The sequence below is a fragment of the Equus quagga genome, chromosome 16 (genome assembly GCF_021613505.1).
Source record: "Equus quagga isolate Etosha38 chromosome 16, UCLA_HA_Equagga_1.0, whole genome shotgun sequence".
NCBI classification, from domain to species: domain Eukaryota; kingdom Metazoa; phylum Chordata; class Mammalia; order Perissodactyla; family Equidae; genus Equus; species Equus quagga.
The window spans coordinates 5,415,113-5,435,540 of record NC_060282.1 but is presented as its reverse complement, the minus strand read 5'-3'; the positions used below and the strand labels follow the sequence as shown (position 1 = coordinate 5,435,540).

Sequence of the window (20,428 nt, the reverse complement as noted above, 5' to 3'; positions counted from 1 at the left end):
CTGTGTAAAATGGGGCAGTAGTAGTATTCATCTCCCAGGGTCCTGAGGATTAAATAAATTAACACATGTAAAGTGCTTAGAACTGCCTGGCACGTACAAATGCCCAGTGTTCGTCCTCTGAACTGCTATGATTATTATCGTACAGGTCGACGACTGAGCGGGACTGACTTCCACCTATTTTAGGAGCACAATTCTCTGTTGCCTTTGACTAGATGCCATCGGGTGTTTCACTGAACAATGTTAACATCAAAATCAATGTCTACGGTGGATCTTAAAGCTCATCCATTAGCAGATACCTTGGGACCCACACAGGATCCAGCATGTCCAGTGTGACAGGACTACAAAGGTGAACCAGCACAGCCTGCTCTCTCTGTTTTGAAGATGAAAAAACTGAGGCCACAAGGAATGGCTTGCAGGGGCCTTACAGCCAGTTCACAGCAAGGCTGTGATCGGAATCCAGGCATCCTAACAGCAGGGGCTCCTGACTTCTAAGGTTCATTTTGTTTCTTCTGAGGCAAAGTCTGATGCTGATTCCAACATGAGTGAAGTTGACAGGATTTCTGCCGTTATAACAACTTCATTTACCACCTGGAGGTCTGATGAGTCACCTAGAGCCTTAGGAGGGTAACTTTCCAGGTGACCTTCGTCCATCTGTAAAATGGGAGAGTAGAGATGCCCACTCCCCTGAGTTTCAGGGTGGATAAGTAAGTTAACTCAGTGGATGGGCACTGTGGATCCACAACCAGTGCTGGTGTCCTTCCCACCCAGCCCCTGGATTACTCACCACACTTCCTGGGGGGCCACTGGGACCAGGGGAACCCACAGGTCCAGGAGCGCCCTATTCAGAGCAGAAGAGGTTTAGAAAGGCCCAAGGTATTGATTATAAGTAGTCACCCCCAGTCTCTCTGCAAACCTGCCTCCTACTTAATTCACTGTGATTTGCTGGACCTACATCTAACCTGAAATTCCCTCCAAGCATAAGATGAACCTCCCCCTGTTCCAGTGTCGTAGCAGCCCAATCAGCCAAGCCTCACGTGAGGGGGTTCCGGCAGAGGTGAGAGACAGGAGGGCAGCAGACTCTAGGAAGTTCCTGAAGACAAAGGCACAGAGGGGCAGAGGTGATGTGTGTGCGTGTGTGTGTGTGTGTGCGCATATGTGTGTGCATGCCTGCGTGTGTGTGTGTGTGTGTGTGTGTGTGTGTGTGTGTGGTGGAGCAGAGGAAGACCAGCCCCGTCACAGACAAAGATCTTAGCTGAGGTTTGGCCTTTATCCCTAAGTGCATGTGGGAAAGGAAACACTGAAAATGGAACAAATTGTTCAGATTTGAATTGTGGAGAAAACGCTCAAGTGTGATGAACACGGTTGATTGTAAGGGCATGAACAAGGCTGGCACACTCAAGAAAGGATACAGGTTGAGCAATGGTTGACCATGGGTTGGACAGGAAGAGGCAAGCCTGGGGAAGGTGCAAAGAGGAATGAGCAGGGCTTGGTGACCAACTGCTGCTGGAAGGAGAAGGAGGAGCTCACAGGATGGTCACAAAGTCTAAATGGACCCCGGCAAAACTGTTTTCAGTCTGGGTCACTCTGAACATGCTGGCTCTGGTCACAGAGAGAGAGCATCAAAGAGGCAAAGAATGTGTGTGCGTGTGCATGTGTGTGCATGCATGTATGTGTGTGTTGGCTTTGACTGGGGAATGAGGGAATGCTTCCTGGAAGAAGTGGATTTGGACTCGACAATGATACTGGGCAGAGACTCCATGAGAGACGTGCATGAGGACATTCAAGGTGGGCCAATGCCACGGAGATGAGGAAGCAGGGAATTCCGAAGTCCTGGAGGCTCCTCATGTTACTTCTAGTGTTGTGCCCCGCCATCATGGGGTTCTGTGCATTTTCAGGGTCAGAAATCGTGGACCACGCTCTCAGCCTCCTTGCCTACACTTGGCTTCCATTTCCCTTCCAGCTGCTCTTGGTCCAGGGCTCTCTCCACTAGCAAGGAGAAATGTGTCATCTGCCCCTGCTCTGTAATGTCCACACTGGTCACTGCCTTTAGCTGATCCCAATCACACTCAGCCATAAGCAAGGATGGACCGCAAATGCAAGCACATTATAGGGGGTACATTGGGTCTGTGGTCCTGGGAGTGAGTGGACGCCTGCCTGCTGCTGCTGCTCCTCTGTCTACCACCTCTATTCCTGGGAGACCCGGCAGAGTCAGCCTCATCCTGTCCTGTCTCCTGCCAACTTTGCAGAGAAACCAGAGCTCTGCAGCTGTCCACCACGAGACAGGCTCTAGTCAGCCCTGGGGAACAAGTACTCATCCCCCGAGATTCTGGCCCCAGACAGGGGAGGCAGGAGCAGAAGCAGGAGAGCTCAGAAGACCTGTGAGTGATGGCACAGGTCTGTGTGTGTTTTCCAGCTGCATCTGCAGGTCCGAGGTTTACCTACATATGTGTGCATCACAGTACGTGTGTACCTGGGATCTAGAATGTGTGGATGTGGATGTGCACATGGGCACACTTCTCAGAGTAACAAAGCCATCTGTGAGTGGGTGTTTGTGTGTGTCTGTGCACATGTGGAAGGAGATTTCTTTTGTGGGTCGATCAAGTAGACGAAACCCTGAAATGCTGGGAATGTTGCAGAGACCAGCATGTCTCTCGGCCCTTGCTGCTCAAAAGGCCCCCAACCATGGCCAGCCACTCAAGTGTGCACTGCATTTCCTCGGCCCCTTCCCCCCAGTTAGCCCGGACCTCTGAGCCAAGGGGCAGATCTGCACCCAGCCCCCCTTCTGCGGATCTCCCAACACAACCCCAGGAGATAGGTGGGTCGTAAGGACTCACAGGGTTTCCAGTTGGTCCGGGCACCCCATGTGCACCTTCTTGTCCCTTGGCACCCTGTAGGGGAAATTAAGGGGGGGGGGGGTAAGAGGTCATAGATAATGCTGTCCACATCCCCATGGAGAGACATCTTGGGGACACCTTGCTCATCAATGAGTTGGTCCAAAATGAAAGCACAGGGAGCAGGGTCTCAAAGTGCAGAAGTCACATGTCTTGGCCATTCCCTGGAGCTTGTCCTTATTTTATTCCATCCTCACCACTCCCAGGACATAGATATCAATACTTTATGTAAATGGAGCTCACAGGAACAGGATGGCCCAGGAGCACAAAGCCAGCAACGGGCCCTGTGGGATCTGAGCCCAGACATGTTACTCCAAGGGAACTCTCCAGAGAACTTGAACAACGAACCGCCTGAGAAAGAGCCAGTGAAAAAGCCGAAACTGAGAAAAATAACAAAATCAAAGCGCTAATATGCACCGGGTGTCATTTAAACCAGAGCTGCCAACCAGGGCTGGGAGGGAGGAAAGGATTCCCTGCATGTGAAAAACTCAGGGAGCCAGGAACCACCGGGGCCTGAGCACAGACCCTGATGGGCGCTGAGTCGGGAAAGGAGAGCATGGTGGAACTGAGCTTGCTGCGTTCGCGTGGTCCCCTCAGTACCCGTGGCAGCGACCCCTGGTGGGAACTCCCAAAATGCCAGGCGAGCGGGGCCAGCGGGGGCCTGGGAGGGACAGAAGGGCTGGCAGGGATTTCCAACACTCAGAGCCAACAGTGAAGAGAAGGTTTTCTTACCGGCGGTCCAGTGGGCCCCCGAGGCCCTAATTCTCCAGGACGGCCCGGTGATCCCTGCAATGAAACAACTCATCAATGAACTAGGTCATCACCCTTGTTCTGGACAGCTGGGACCCGTGTGGACACATGCAAAAAGTATAATTTGAGATCCAGGGAGGGGACCCCCTTGGAGCCCTGAGCGAGGAGGAAGGGGCTGCATTCTGTTCAGCGGGGTTCCTGCGCACAGTTCAGACCTGCAGCTGTACGGCCCTGGATGTCCTGGTAACCAGCTGCACATGGTCAGGAACTGGGGCAGGGGATGCAGGGTGCAGAGCACAGGGCACTCACCGGTTCCCCAGGCACGCCGGGGTCACCCTTCTCTCCTTTTGGCCCTTGTTCTCCCTGTTGGTGGAGAAGCAAAGAGTACAGCGGATGTGCTCCGCCCTGTCCACAGATCGTCCGTACCAGCCCCTTCCAGCCCTGTCTGTGCATGGAGCCCATCCCCGCCCCCACCAAAGGCTGTTCCCTCTGCCTGGGTGCCTCTTCCCTCCTACTCCACTGGGACTTTGATCGATTCTTACTCATCTCTCAGATCTAAGGTCAAGAATAGCTTCTTCAGGGAAACTGAATCCAAAACTGAGCCACGCCCTCCTCTTATGGACTCTTAGAGCAGTGTCCCCCTCCACGGCACTGGTTACAGTGACAGTTTTACACCTCTGTGTACTGTTTGATTCCTCTCCGCTCCAGCCCAGAGCCTGGCACGTGGTAGATCATCAGTGAATAATGATGGAAAGAATGCTGACAGGAGGAAGAATCTTTCTCAGTCCCCTGTCCAACATGGAGAAACTGGGGAGGGGACTTCGCTCAAGGGACCCAGCCCTTTGGGGACAGACTGGGGATTGAATGTTGGATGGTCAGGTTGGTGAGTCTAACTTTTGCTAAAGAAGAGATGGTACACAGGCTGGAAAGGCGTGTGCAGCATCCAGGGCTGCCCAGAATGGAATAATCCAACGGGGGAGGAAGCAGATCACTTGATCTGTTGGTGTCATATCCAGGGTCCCCAACACACCTCCCAGGAAGGTTGGGGGGCCATGAGATCCTCACTCTGCTCTTCACAGGAGGATCCATCAAGGACACACCTGGAAAGGTTCAGGTCTCTATCTTTCAATAGCTGAAGGACCAATCATGCAGGACAAGAGTGGGAACAGTGGGCCACATGAAAACAGCCTCAGCTCTAGATCCACATACAGCATCTTGGAACTGGCTCTCCAACTCACTGGCCATATACCATTGGGCAAAGCATTTAGCCAGTGACCTCAGTGTCTGTGTCTGCAAAATGAACACATGTTCTCCATTTCACACAGGGTGAGGAATCCAGGATACAGACGATGTGCAGCAGATGTGAATCCAAAAGAGACCAGGCGGGTGTGGATCTCTCTGGGGAGAGCAGAGGAACAACAATAGCATGTGCATCAGAAAGGCCGTGAATGGCTCCTTCTAAAGGAGCAGGACCCAGTACTGTCCAGAAGTGCCATGGGCTGCTTAGGGAGACCTCGGGCTCCCCATCTGCAGAACGACCCGAGGAGAGACGGATGAGCATTTGCCTTGCATGTAGACAGGAGTCCTGCACAGCTAGAGAGTATGAAAGCAAAAGCTTTGGAGACCAGAAGGTCTGGGGAGGACCCTGGAAGCATCTAGAAGGCAGATTCCAACATCTGAGTTAGGGAGCCTGGGGCAGGCTGGTCCTAAAGCTTCAGGCACAGAGAGGCACAGCCCTTTGCGGGTTTCATGCTGCTTTCTCTCTCCATGCACTGCAGATTTTGGAGACTGCCCCAGAGGCCCCTGCCTGCCCTCCCCTCGCAAGCTACTCGTTGATCCCCAGTTGGTATCTGCACGGCCCTGGGCTGGTTTCCTCACTCTCTGCATCATCTATTGAGTAGAATCTGCATGGTCTACCTTGGAGAGTTGTGACCTGGATTAAATAAGATTGCTCTTGCCAAGAGCTTCACAGTGCCGACACAGAGGAGGTTTTCAACAGATGCAAGTTCATTCCTCCTAGAATCTGCATTTCCAACCAGCTCAGAAGGACACTCTCTGGCTCCGTTCACCAGGGATAATAGTACTTTTACTTCTAGTATGGTTTCCTCCTAGGAAATTTCACACGGTGGGGATTTGCGAAACTCTTTCATCCTCAAGTCATTGGCGGTACAATCCAGAAGGTGTATGGAGTTACTTCAGGTGATGCGCTGAGGACAAGTTTGCATAATCTTTTTCTGCCAGCTGGGGGAAGGGATTGTAGGTGGCAGGAACAGAGGCTCAGGACCCATGAGTGGTCAGGCCAGGCCAGCGGAGGGAGCCTTGGGACTCAGGCAAGATGCTCAAGGCATTGTGTCCTGGGCCTGGGAGTCAGGAGTCAAAGCCTTCACTACGGGCACACAGTGGTGTTCATCGATAGTTGCTGGATGCATGAGCATGAGTGGCTTGTTTCTCCTCCTGACCGTCCCCCGCTAGTGTTGTCACCCAAGTCCAACAGTCTGTCTGGGCTCAGTATCATCCCTGCAAACTCAGGGCATTGACTGGGCATCCTGGACTCCTCTGCGGGCTGACGGGGTGGGGTCAGGCTGCCCCAGAGCTTCCAGAGATGGCTGCTTCTGAATCACCTCCCAGCCCCTCAGCTACAAAGCCCCTCTTGAGTTCTCAACTGTAATTTCCCAAACCCAAGGCTGCCCTTCCCTCCTTCCTCCAAGTAAAGAATGAGTTTCCTCTTCCATCTGACATCTCCAGACGTGCATGCTGTCTGTCCTCCACAGGCTGCCATCACCACGCCACCTGGAGGCCTCCCCAGGCATGGCAGCCAGCCTTTCCCAGGAGCATCCTCCATCCCAGCGGTCAGGGTTCTCCCTCCACCCTCCTCCTCCTTTCTATTCCTTTTCTTAATCCTGCTGCAAGCTTTGCCATCCCTCTAAATCTCCCCCAGCCCTCCCTGTGTGCAGGGACTCAAAAGGCACTCTCCTGAGGAGTGCAGGGAGAAATCAAACAGAAGAACATTTTTCAAAACCATCAATACAAACCCGGTCACCATGGCGACGAGGCCAGTCCCAGAGAGATTCATGCAATAATTCACAATAAATCTTTTTTTTTCATAGACACGATTTCCTTGCTTTGCATCTGCAAGTGTTCCTGATTCCTGCAAAACTCAGACTTGCAGGAAGGTATCACAAAGACATCACCACTGTGATTCAAAGGGAAGACTGGGCAGGCTCCCGGCTCCCACTTATGTCCCTTCCCAGTGGAATGCCTTGGAAATCATCTTTTATGGAGCAATTCCTTTCAGGAGAGGTTGGATGTGTAGACTTGTCTCAAGCTTGAGGGGCTCAGGGTGGGCCTGAGGGAGACCCAGAAGACAGAGGGGAAGTGAGGCAATGTGTAGGTAGAGGTGGTCCTAGAGGAGCCAAGGCAGTGGGATAGAGTGATGGGAGCCAGCCACCACCCGGGGGCGAGCCCTGAACCTCAGTAGCAGATGGGGTCGGGGGACAGCTGCTCAGGCCGGAGGCTTATGGCTGACAACTCATCTCAGTTCCCATCTCCAAGTAGGCCATTGCAACTTGCTTAGCTCCTCTGAGCCTCAGAAGCATCATCTGTGAAGTGGGCACACGAGCCTTTCCTCAGGGATGGTCTGAGCGACACCCACACTGCGCATACCCCGGTGGATGCTCTCATGTTCTGTCTCTTTGAGCCCTTCTTTTGAGAGAGTAGGGGACACAGCCAGAGCCCCCAAACCTGTTCTTTCCCATAGGCATCTCCCAATGACTTCTTCTGAAATCCACTCTGCCCAGCGACGGCCCCTCTCCTCCTTCTCACTTCCTCCACTTCACCTCCGAAGAAGCTCAAAATCCTTCCTTCTCCTTCACAATGATCTCAGCACCGGGCTCAATCTCTCTACCTGCTCGGTTCTTTTCCACCGTATACAGGACTCTTTTCAGCTTTTTAAGTTGCATCTACTCAATATCGAAGACATGGAGAAAGCAGCTACTAGGACGCGGATGTCTCCAGTGCGGCCTCTCCATGGTGGCGCATCGTGGAATGGTGGGTCAGGGGCTCATAACAGAAGAATTGTCTCCGAAGAGCAGAGAAAACAGAAGCACGCTTTCTGGCTTCGGTGTTGCCAGAGCATAAAGAGATCCCGAAAACACTCATTTTCATAAGAACCACAAGTGAAAAGAGGGAGGACAGGTTCCCGGGTTGCAGCGATGGTTAGCTTTCTTTGCTGGCAAGTGCTTTAGTCTTTACAAGAAGCCAAAGCTCTCCCTCCATCGGCCATGCCCCAAGCAGACTCAGCTCCACTGTCCTCTGAACAGCCTCTTTTAGACCTGTGTTCCCTCAAGGCACTCCACTCTCGGGGTCCCCTTCACTGCCAGCATCCATGGCAACTGCCTCACCCGGCTGTTCAGTCTTCTGCCATCTCACATAATTCTGTTCTCCTCGAAACCACCAGTGACTCTTTGTGTGGTGAATAACTAAATTTACCCAAAGAGAGGTTTGCCCTTTGCCCTCGGCTCCTGGGAGGTGGCCTCCAGGCCCCTGGGATGTCCTGCCTGACATTAGAGCTGGTTCCTTGCGGGGCACGTTCCCCACCGGCTGCCAGGACAAGGTCTGCAAGTCCAGGTGCCTGGCACTGACTTGCACGGTGGGGCTGAGAGTCAGGACCAGCCCAGGCCCAGCCCCAGAGCACACGGGGACGTCGCAAGGCAGGCTGAGGGCCACCGGGCAGCACCAAGGGGGCTACTTACTGGCACTCTTGGGTGTGGGGTGAACAGGGATGTCTGAAAAGGAAACCAGAGAAATCAGAAAGATGTGAATTGACTTTAGAAACTTGCCCTGAGAGATTTACCAAGTAAAGGAATACAGTCCCACCATTTCTTTTAATGCCTATTAATCAGTTTTGACAATTAGAATCACATATTTCTTTAAAGTCCTTGAGCATTTATGAAGGCAGGGCAGCAAAGTACAGTGGTTAGATACAGGAACTTTGGAGTAACACAGCCTGAGCTCCAACCGTGTCACCCTCGCCTAAAACTGCGTGACCTCAGATATCTGTCAGTTTCTACATCCTCATCTGTAAAATGAAGACAAAACATTCTCCCCTCAGGGTGTTGTGGGGCCGAAATGGAATTATCCATGCAAGTAATTAGAGCCATGCCTGGGACACTGGATCCCTCCATCAGTGTCTCCTTTGAGGGCCTCTCCCAGCAAGGATGCAGGTCATAAGGAAACCCGGAGGAGGGGGCTCAGCCCCTGGGCATGGAGAGCCCAGCTTATGAAAATTCTTTATCTCAGGAGCTAAAGACCCCCTCCAGGTCCCCAGCCATGCCGCGCTTAATACTTCCCAGGTGTCATACTTTCTCCAGCCTCTAAGCTTCCAGACTGCTGTTCCTCTCACCTGGAACACACTCTCCTCCTCTCTGTGTCTAATTAACTACGGCCCATCCTCCAGGGCACTTTTGAATGCCGTGGCTTCAGATCCCCCTTCCCCCTGCAACACTCAGATATAAATCGGGTGCCCTTGTTATTCTCCCTAACTACACCGTCTTCTTTTCCTTGATAGCATTTACTATACTTTGTAATATATGTTTATCCGGGCCACTATGTGACTAGATTTTATCTCCCTGACTAGGCTGCGAGCTCCTTCGGGTCCAACCTTGCCAATGCCTGGCTCACGGCAGGTGCTCAGAAAAAAACAGTGAGTGGACAGAGGGACATCATGGATTCTTGTCCAAAAACTCAGTGACTTCAAAATGGAAGGGAAAAAAGAAACCTCTACTTTGCCCTCCACAGCCCTAGTCCCAGTCTCGTCCCCGTCTCGTCCCCAGAGGAAACCACTGCTTTTCACTTGAGCGCATCTTTTAGGACTTTTTTATATATTTCTGTACAATTATGAATGTATAGAAATACATAACTCTGCAGGAGAGATGTACAAATAGTAACAGCAAACACACGGTTACGTATAGTTGTTTATATTTATTAACTCACACATTCTCCACGACAACCCTAAGAGGGAGATTATGTGTTTCTGCTCTGTTATATGGATAGGAAAATTGGATGGCAGACGAGTAGACTATTTAATGAAGTTGAGGCAGCTCGTGAACACTGGAGCAGGGACTGACGCCACGTGGGTGGGCTGTGGGGCCCATGGTCTTCACCTTTACATACATGATGATTCATAAATTAGTTTTTCCATTTAATTTTTCTTGAATATTGGTATCTTTTTAAGGCCATTTTCATAGTGTGTGTGTGTTTATTTTTATAAAATAGGATGCACGAGATGGATATTCTGTGGTTTACTTAATTCTATGCTTACTGTCATGGAGCTTGCCCGTAATTTAAGCAACACCACTATGTACATCCTTGTACATCCTTTTGTAAATACACGCAATGCAAATAATGCCTAGAAATGGAATGTCTAAGCTAACGGGTAGAGATTTTATGATATGTTAATACTGAGTAACTTCTCAAATAAGCATTACCAATTTACCCTCCCACCAAATAATAGTGCTCATTTACCTACGTGCTTGGCAACATTGGGTGTTACCAGTCGTAAACAAAATTTTTATAGGACCAGTTCTGACTCTAAGCTTGAGTCTGAGATTCTTTTAACATCCTTGTGGAATGGCTGAGTCGTTTTGATGAGTGTGTGTATGGGGAGGAGATAGAGCTGTGGAATAGCGATTTGATATAATAGAAACCACAGAGTAAAATTCTTTGTTACACTGCAAATGGGATTTCTGGGCGTTTAGGCTCTCTCATCTCCTGGCCTCCATACTGAGGCAGTTTCCTGCTTTGGTTAGCAACTGACCAGTCCCTCCTTGCCCAGTCATGGCCAGCGTGGATGTCACGCTCAACTTCCATGAAATCAAGTTATCAAAGCACAGCATATCCAGGCTGAGAAGAGACATTCAAATGAAAAAAATATATCCAAAATATGCTGCCATATTTATATAGCAGTTGTTTTATATTTAGTTTTTATTAATGTACCAGAAACTGTGCTGCGTACCTTGTATTATCTCAGCTAATTTTCACTACAAATGTACAAGATAGGTGGGTATACTATTTTTTCTTAACAAATGAGAAGACCGAGCCTTTTTAAAATTAAAAAAACATATCTGAGACCATGATGCCAGTGAATGGCAGAGCTGGGATCCAAACCCACTTTTCTCTGGCTGGGAAATCCATTCTCCTACTCACTACTCAACACCAACTCACATGCTTGCCCTCACACCTGCAGAAAATGAAGCATGAGTCATGGTTGTCTGTCCACATGGCAGTCTCAGCCTGGACAGACTGCTTCTTGTCTCTGGACCTCAGTTTCCCCATATGTAACAGATGAGTATGCATTCTCAGTCTCTAGCCAATGTTATGATAAATAGCAATTGTGCTTGCTGAATAAAATAATCAACAAGCACAAGGTGGCTCTTAGAGAAGCTTACAGGTTTTTGGATTACAAAACCTAAGAAGAGATCCAGCTCTTGGCAAACCCTATTAAAAAGATGTTTATAACTAAGTGCGTGGGGAGGGAGTGTCTCCATGCTTTGGGAATTCAAAGAAGGTGAAAGGATGAGAAGCAGAGTAACTTACAGTTCCAGGTAATCCAGGGGGTCCTGCTGGACCAGCTTCACCCTAGATGAAGAAATGGAAAATAAATGACCATTCGTCCTCCTGCCAACCAACTCTGCTTCTCCTGGGACACCTGTCCCCAGACAGCAGAATCACCCACCTGCATCTACCTTGAGAGATAGAGAGATAGATGCCAAATTATAACATATTTCAGATATACGAAAACCTTATGTTCTGAGAAGCATCCATGCTGATACATGTAGCTGTAGATCATTTCTATCACTCTATACCATTCCATTGTGCACATGGTAATAAAGTGATCCATTATCCATCTTCCCATTGATGACATTTCCGTTGTTTCCCTCTTAATGAAACCATAACCAGTTCCGCAGCAAACATCCCACACTGTATCCTCCACAATGACTTGAGCTCCCTTAGAGACCCCACTGGGCCCTGTGCCAGCCCCTCTGAAGGGGATGGGCTGTTCTCAGGGGCCTGAGGGGACAATACTACATTTCTGTAGCCAATGCAGGCTGGGAGTTAAATCACCTGAGCTTGAAACGTAACTCTACCATTATACATTATACATTATTTTACCTCTTTTGGCTTGTTTTCCTCTTTGCAAAATAATGATAATAGAACTCACAGCGTCATATAGGGACTGAGTGAGATAGTCTTCAGCAGGAGCCCAATGAGGAGGAAATTGTTATTACATCTTCCCTGAAGAAAGGAGGTCATTGGGCTGTTCCATGCAGGAGGAACCTCAATGAGTGGACACAGTCCCCAAGTCCATCATTCCACATGTGCCACGATGGTGCCAGGACATGGATGTCTATGCCCCAGTGCGTTCCTTGCAGCCCAGGGTTAGGTCTATGCAGGCCTTCCATACATGGTTATTAGTAGACAAATGAATGAATCAAGCTGGCTTAGAGAGGGCCAATAATATGATAATAAAGGTGGTTATATTGTTTTCTATCATTATTTCTATTGTTATGTAGTATTTAATTCCAGGTACTGGCATATGTATTTGCATGTATTAACTCATCCAATCTCTCTAGAAATGCCCACAGTGTCGATACTTCAGTATTCCCATTTTGTGCATGAAGGAGCTGAAGCATAACAACATTCATTCACCTGCCCAAAGTCACACAGTGTAAATGGCTGAGCCTAATTTTAAGCTCAGAATCCAAGCTCTTAACTACTGGCAGCAGTGCCCCAACTAAAGTTCCAGAAGCTTCGGAAAGAAAAACACCTTCTCTGTGCTATTTGCATTACCTGACTTTACCCTGTTCTCTTCCTGACACTGTTGACCTCATGCTCCAGAACCAAGCTCATTTAAACCAATTTACCCAACAAGAAAAGGTCCAAATGGTCAAAGTTGAGCGTCTCCCAGTTGAACATATGAACGGGTATCAATAAGAAGAGGATTGGCGGAGAGACCTGTCTCCAACCCGGTGGGCCTCAAGACTGCCTTTTTGGGAGACCCTCCACCTTGGAGCTGTAGGGGGAGGGAAAGAACAGTGGGTGGGGTGGGGAAGACCCCAGCAGCCCTCTGACTTGGGAGAAAGAAGCTCGGCTGATGAAAGATCTATGAGTTTGGAGTCACTTTGACAGGCCCGAGTTCAGATGCCAGCTCCTCCAGGAGTAGCTTAACTCTCAGTAGCCCTTGCTGACAAAGGGGCATTATCACACCTGCTCTCTGAGATGCTGGGGGCTGGTGGGGTGTTAAATGCTCACCGTGGGTGGTGGGGAGCAAAGAATGGGAAGTTGAGGCAGAGATTGCATGAGGCACAGTCAGAAGGGGGCAATGTTGCTTTAATGTCTCATTTTGCATTTTTTTTTTTTACCAGCATTGTCTATTATTACATATTTCTCTGGGGGAAAAGAAAAGCAGGCCAGATTCTTTGGAAGCTTGAACGTGATTCTGCCGTGACTCTGGCAATTCTGCCAAAGCAATAAAAGGGGCTTTCTGGTCTCGCTGAGTCCTTTGCATCCTGGAAATGAGTTTCTCAAATAAAAATTGCAATTCTAAAAAGTCCATGAGAGCAGCAGGCATGAATAGCTTACCCACGCAAAGCCCTTTCCGTTTCAAGCTCTCTATTTATAGATTGCAGGTCTGTCTGGAGCTAAGCCCTCAGCCTTCAGCCCGAGAGAAGGGAGGATGGGAGGCCCCCTCTGAAGCTCAGAAGGATGAGGGCAAAAGGAGAGCAGGAAATTGGAGGAGAAGAACATGCAGCCTCAGGACAGTGAGGTGACCTGTACAGTTCTGTGCAGGACAAGGGGCAATGCAAGGCCCTTCGGGGTGCGTGTTTTCATTCCTCAGGCACCCAGGGGCCAGGCCAGTGTGAGGCATGGCACTGTTAGGAGCGGGGACACTGGATCCAGACTGTCAGGGTTGAGGTGTTGACCCTACTGTACTCCATTCATGCAGCCCTGGGAAAGCAACTTAGCTTTTCTGTGCCTCGGTTTCCCCATCTACAAAGTGGGGATGTTGTTGATAACATGACCTCTCTTGGGGTTGTCATGAGGATCCCCTGTCACTACCTGTGCAGTGCTTCCAGTAGTCCTGGCACATGGTGAGTCTGCCACAACCCATCCCACAAACAGGGCATCAGTCATGCTTCACAACAACCCTCAGAGGAGGTATTAGCAGAACTGTTTCCAGGCCAGCAAGCCAAGGCACAGGGAGGTCAGACAAGACACTCAGAGCCACCCAGCAGGTAGAACCAGGATTATAACCCAGGCCATCACTTCAACTCCAAGAACGGTGCTCACTCCACTGAACTGCAGGCAACGCACATAATCACAGGGGAAAGTTTTGCCACTAATGTAGCTGACGACAGGATGACAGCAGCAGCTCCTACCTTTTCCCCTCGGTCACCTTTCAGTCCTGGGAGGCCCAGTTCACCTTTCTCTCCCTATGGCAAAAGATGAAATTAGAAAACATTGGAACTCAAAAAGAGCGTCACGCCTGCCTCTCCCAGGTAAGAGTGCTAGGACTTTGGACAAAAGGCTTTTTTGTCTTGGACTGCCCTTGCCTTATCAGTAAATGCCATGGTGAAGCTCAACCCTAAGGGCTTTCTGTCAGTTAAGTGTGAAGCACCTAATTCCCATTTGGCACATGACAGATGATGCCCCCCACCCTGTTCCCACCAATTTCATCTGAAGATGCTCCAACCTTTTCAGAGAGATCTCTCAGCCACTGGCCTTTTGTTGGACCTCATGGACCAAAGCACCCCACTCCACTTCTTCTTCTCTTCCACAAACCCTGGGGAAATACCCTCAAATCCCAGCCAAGATCCCCATCACCCCCAAGGGACTGACTCCAAAGGGCGCTGCTTTCCATGCGCATAGGCAAGGTGTCCTTGGTGGGAAGAAGCTGCCACCACTTACTTGCTCTCCTTTCTCTCCCCTCACGCCTGGGAATCCTGGAGCACCAGGGAGCCCGGCCTCTCCCTGTGGAAACAACATGGCATCTGTGTTCATTAGGCTATGAGTAAGGAGGCTCTCCTGTGGGCCAGTCTGTGGGGCATGTGCCCTCTACTTCATGCTCTCCAGCCTCCCAGAGATCGCTGACTTAATGGAGGTGACATGGAAAGCAAACTAGTGGAGAAAGGGGAATTCTAGAGAATTTGTTCATTGGGGTGCACTCAAGGTCTTTCCCACTTTAGCCATTCCCTCTTCCAGGAAGATTTGTTTCACCTCTCTTGGTGTCTAACTCCTCATCCTTTAGGACTCAGCCATAATGTCACTTCCCTGCCATCTTTCCTGACATTCTCCAAGTCTGAGTGTGGGGCCCTCTCACCCACACCTGCATGTCACCACTTACTGCATCTGTTCAATTGTTTTTGATTCGTGGTTGTGATCCCAGTGCCCAAGACAGAGACAGATGTATAGGACATGCTGATTATTGTTGGGTAAGTAAATGAATGCATGAAATGCATGCAGTGCACCCCCAGAAGACAACTGACACAAGGCCAAGTGTATAATAGTGAAAGAATGCACTGAATGAAGAACACAATGAATGAACGAAGGTATGAACAAACAAACCTTCTCTCCAGGTCGGCCTGCCAGGCCCTGCTCCCCAACTTCACCCTGGAGACAGAATAACAAACACCCCATTATTTTCCAAGCACATTTACAGAGATGACAGTCATTCTCCAGTTGGCCCCACATATTCACAGCATGTGCCAGCTGCAGCTCTTGATCCTCAAACACATGGCATGGTTACAGCCCAAGAGACACAGGCTGTGGAAACCACAGTGTTTAGCATTTCTGGAGAGAAAGGTTCCACACTCCTTCATATTGTTTTTTGCTTCCTCCAAAAGAAACAACTTCTGGAATTGTCCTGACAGAGTTTATAGAGGGTGAATCCATTCATTTTGAATCTAAATGTTTACAATTCAAAACAACGATGAGCCAAAGTCTGTGACTGCTAGATCCACCCCAACTCTGAGTTTTATTGCACTTTGGGGAAACCCAGACACCACGTTATGTCCAACGATGAAGGAGAAGCTATTGATGAACTGATCCAAGCTGACTGGCTGTCCTGTGGTTATTGTCCAGACTTTTTGGTAAACACACGCCGCTCCATGGTAAGAGGTGGGTAAGAACTTCATTTTCCCTCTCCCATGGTGTGTTACAATAAAGGCAAGTCTTGGATGAAATTCTACTAAACGTTTAAACATAGTGGAAAGTAAGCCCCTAAATAGGTATAGACTATTCCTAGTAACTAGGTTGAAGTTTTGTCCTCAGCCATTAGGTTCTTGACTAGCCTCTTGTGGTCAGGTGAAGTGGGGACACAGGACCAAACAGGCTTTTTCTCTGATCCCAAGGCATCAGGCCACTGTGCTTCCCATGTCTCTGTAAATCACTGATGCAAAGAGACGTGTGGTGGTGGTGGTGGGGATGGACATTAATTTCTAAACAATGATGAGTCTTGAGAATCACTGACTTCTTGAATGACAATTTCTTTCTAAAATCCATTAGGCTATTTAATAAAACCTTTGTGTAGATTTCCATAAGGAAATGTAGTTTTCTGAGTAAATGGACACATGAATGAATGAATGAATGAATGAGCAGGTATGCATGCACGTAGGGATTGTTCCTGCAGCTATGCCAGACTCAACTGGTAGTGAAGGCCAGCACTACCACCACTTATCAGAGAGGAAGGAAAAAAAATTAACCAAAAGCATTTTTAGCATTAAACGATTAAGCACACATTTTATTCTGCAGCTCTGGTGCCACCATGGGAACTGACATTGGAGTCAGTACATATTGAAATTCTAGATGCACTCCAATTCTCCCACCAATTCCCAATGTTTACAAGCACGATTAGTAAGAACTGCTCTAACCGGAATTGTGCAAATATGTGTCACTCAAATTGTCACTTTAAATCTATTAGGATTGTAACACCTTTGCGGTGGCAATTGCGTCTTACATGCTGAGAAAGGTGCTGAGGGGCTGAGTTTGGTTAGAGAGCATTTTTGAAGACCAGGTGAAATGCTTCCTGAATTTGTGAGGTGAACCCTAAGCACAGGCACATGAACAGAGGACTGGGTGCCATCTTGAATTCCTGACGTGATGCGTATTGAGGTTGACACATCTGCTCACCCTGCAAACCACATCCATTCCCTCAGTGGACTCACAACCCTGCTATCCATGACCTGGCCATAATCTTCTTGGAATATTTTTGTCTTTAGTTGGCATTTTGTCAAAATAAAGTAACAAGATCCCATGCCAGGTCCCCTTTGAGGCTAGACTAAGTTGTAAAAGTGTCACAACTGAGGAAATTCATAGTTTTGAACTTTCTAGAGAAATGTTTTAAACATATCGCACTAGAAATCGTACAAAAATGACACATGTGGGATGTAGCAATAGATTTCCCTGTTTGAATCTTTCAGCCATTAGTGATTATCAGAAATATAAAACATAGATGGAACAACTAAAGAAATCCCCAAGGGCACCTTTAATTTCATGCCAATACTTATAATGGATCTCCTTCATCTGCAGAACCGTGCAGTGAACTCAGTGGGAAAAGACTGCTTCTGAAGACTATTAAATAGGATGTTGAAATTCATATGGTGTAAGCCCAGAAGGATTTGACAATTCATAAATTTGAGAAAACACAACTCTAAGGTATGGTTGACTCCATAAAATCCATGAAGTCAAGAGTGGAAAAGAACAACAAATCTATGCAAATGTTTTAAGTCCTTTTTGGAAATGATCGAATTTCAACCAATTAGTCAAACACAGAAAGGTGGCCTGGGTGCTTATAGGACCATGTGATTCACCCCCACACAGAACCACCTTAGGACAAGCATGGGTGAAACACAGCAAATTACATACTATTACATTTCAATGATTTGGGGATCATTATTAATATTTTTTACAACACTAATGTTGATTCTTAAAATATGAAGGACCGCTGTGCTTGTAAGTGGTGATGGGATGACTCACCGTGCACATCAGGGGAGCATGAGGGCTGAGTTCCTAGAATCTGGAATCCAGGAAATGAGAGATTCCTGGTGGATCTTGGGATGTTCTTTCCGCATTTGAGTCAACCTGGGCATCCTCGAGACATTGGAGGTGCATTTGAACCTGTGCTTTTTCTGCTCCCTTTTATTTCGGTCTTCTAAGGAATGACTACGTTATGAAAAGGTGAGGCAATAGAGAACCTAGGCCCACGACTTTGCCCATCAGGACCTTCACTGGCCAGAAGACGAGCTGGTCTTGTCCTTCCGGAGGGCAAGGTCACCGCTGTGTCGAGTGCAAGTCACTGCTGTATTTCTGCTGAGCTGAATTTTTTATCCATCCTCCATCCAGTAAGCCCTTACTGAGCACCCCCCAAGTGCCTGACTGTGGGCTTTGAGTTGGGGAGCAGAGGTGACTAAGATCCAGTTACTTCCCTTAACTAGTTCTTAACCCAGTAGAGTGGGGAGAGGGAGAGGGAGGGGCTGGGTTCCCCCATGCAATCTCTTTGTCTGGCCACAGGCTCCCCCAGAACCACAGGTGCATGCAGGCACAGGCTTCCCCAGAAAACACACACACACACACACACACAGTCCAGTCCTCCCTCTTCCGTGCTCACTGCATTCTGAGCCCAAGCCAAATCTGAGCTGTTAAGCTGAGGGCCTCAAGACAAATGAGACCCTGCAGCCAGCCCATCAGGAAAGCCCTGCAGAGAAGCAGCAGCTCCTGGAGGAGCTTAGTCGCTGAGCGACAGTCATCTAAAGCCACTAATTGGGTCCCCACACCCACAGGAGGTGCCCTGTCCAAATCCCATGCTGCGTGGCCTCCACTTCCCCCTCAGAGCCACTTTCACATGTCTCCACCCATTGGAAGCCCTGGCGGATGAACTCTACAGAAGGCACCAGCCGGGCTTCCTTGCCTTCTGGCTTTCTGTCGGGGTCAGGCATTAGTGAGCACTGGAGGGAGATCAAAGTTCAGGAGAGAAAGACACAGAGAGGGAAGGCTAGTGTCCCTCTTACTGTCTCCCTGCCAAGACAAGCGAGACAGTGACAATGTCCTTCTTCCCAAGGCTACAGCTCTCTTGGGGGCCTCTCCTCCAGCTCCAGGTCTCCCTAGGGACCCACTCATTCCTCTATTCCTCTGTCCTAGAGGTGTTGGGCTCTCCATCATTGCCATTCCCATGGTGTGTCACCCTCCCTGTAGGAGCCCCTAACCTTGCCCTCACCCTTTCAAAGGGCCCCTTGTCCACCATCCTATTTGTTTGCTGCCAGACCCCAGCTGATAGGGACTTATGCTCCATCAGTTGCAGTTCACACACAACCCCAGATACACCATTTAGAACAAGAAACATGATGGGAGGTGGCGGAATCCATACCCGAAGCCCAGGTTTTCCCGGCAGACCATCTTCTCCTCTTTCTCCTGGCTCTCCCTGTAAGGAAGGCAAAAAAAAGTTAGGGGTCGGGGGACGCTTAGAAGAAACAAACTGGGAAGTAGTTACAGCCTGGTAAGGAAGAGATCTACCTGTACTCAGGTGGTGTTGAACTCTAAATCTGCACGAGCGTGGAAACCAAAAATAGCATCTCGCACCATCCCTTAGATTCTATATTCGATGGCTGTACTTTTGATTTATTTTATAAAAAGATAACCGAGTAGAAATGGTGGTCTTTCCTTAGTGAAAGATTTAGCATAAGGAATATATTGCACAAGCGTTTTTGAGAATTCGAAGCACTTGGTTAGCCCTTATCCCTTGTCTCGTAAAGGTGGAGAATATTTACATAAAATCCCATAAAATTAAGTTAAATCCATTCTTTTGTCATGAAAAAGTTGAGTTTCTAAGTCTACTTATTGAAAAGGATGACTGATAAATTTTCCCATAATACTGAAAAGTTGCCTTGCAAGGACTGTTGACATGAATACTTGAGCTTATGCTGTGAAAGAATAAAGCTCATTTGTTAAAATATTTGTTGTAAGGTCTTGTAATTGTTCATTTGAAGTATGTAAACTGTGAATTTGCTTCCCAATTACATGATATTTAACCTCTGGTTCTTATCTTAATAATCCTACTATAATGAGCCCCACCAGGATATTTCTAAAATTGAAGTCTCTTATTATGTTAGTAAGAGTATCTGAAAGGTTTTCCTCCCAGCAAATATAGTAAATACATATTTCTAAAAGATTAATTTTAACGTCTAGGGCCTCCAAATTCTTCCCTGGTTACCTACTTAGAAATAAGGGGCTCGTCCTCATCTGACCTCGTAAATTCAAGCATTTCTGAGTCCTGGTCCAGGGCCCAGGCACTCACTGTATTTTGATTGGCTTCCCACACTCCAGCCAACCCCATGAATACCAACCTTGGGTCCTGGCAGGCCTGGGGGTCCATTCAGCCCATCCTTTCCAGGCGGCCCCTGGGCCAAGAGGGAAAAAGACAGAAATGAGAGGCACGTGTGGACAGCACCGCATTAAGTTGTTTCCAGCAGGAGATGATTTCGCAGCCAGCAGCTGGGAGGCACCGGCACCCTGCAGGCACCGGCACCCCCTCCTTCTCAGAAGCGCTCTCTCCAAGGTGCCTGTGGTCGCTGTAGGACCAGGTGTTGTTTTCACATTCTTTATGACGGACATACACATCACCTCTGACCCACGTCCGGTTGCCAGTGGCCCCGGACGTGCATGGTGGGCGAGAGCTGCAGGACAGTCCACTGAACCTGGCTCTGATGGTTCTGTTTCTACCTCCAGCTTCCAGGAGG

At 48.7% G+C, this 20,428-nt stretch overlaps 1 protein-coding gene across 2 annotated transcripts in view; it reads right to left on the bottom strand.

Annotated features, from left to right (window-relative positions):
• The window catches only part of COL22A1 (collagen type XXII alpha 1 chain), a 292,457-nt gene that overhangs the window by 99,812 nt on the left and 172,217 nt on the right, over positions 1-20,428 (bottom strand). For both annotated transcript variants that reach the window (XM_046641629.1, XM_046641628.1), the window contains 11 exons: positions 20,036-20,089; positions 19,060-19,113; positions 15,264-15,308; positions 14,607-14,669; positions 14,078-14,131; positions 11,235-11,276; positions 8,393-8,425; positions 3,951-4,004; positions 3,624-3,677; positions 2,835-2,888; positions 785-838 (listed from right to left, as the gene is read on the bottom strand). In XM_046641629.1, coding sequence (XP_046497585.1) covers positions 785-838; positions 2,835-2,888; positions 3,624-3,677; positions 3,951-4,004; positions 8,393-8,425; positions 11,235-11,276; positions 14,078-14,131; positions 14,607-14,669; positions 15,264-15,308; positions 19,060-19,113; positions 20,036-20,089 — 561 coding nt within the window. The remainder of the gene's footprint in view (positions 1-784; positions 839-2,834; positions 2,889-3,623; positions 3,678-3,950; positions 4,005-8,392; positions 8,426-11,234; positions 11,277-14,077; positions 14,132-14,606; positions 14,670-15,263; positions 15,309-19,059; positions 19,114-20,035; positions 20,090-20,428) is intronic.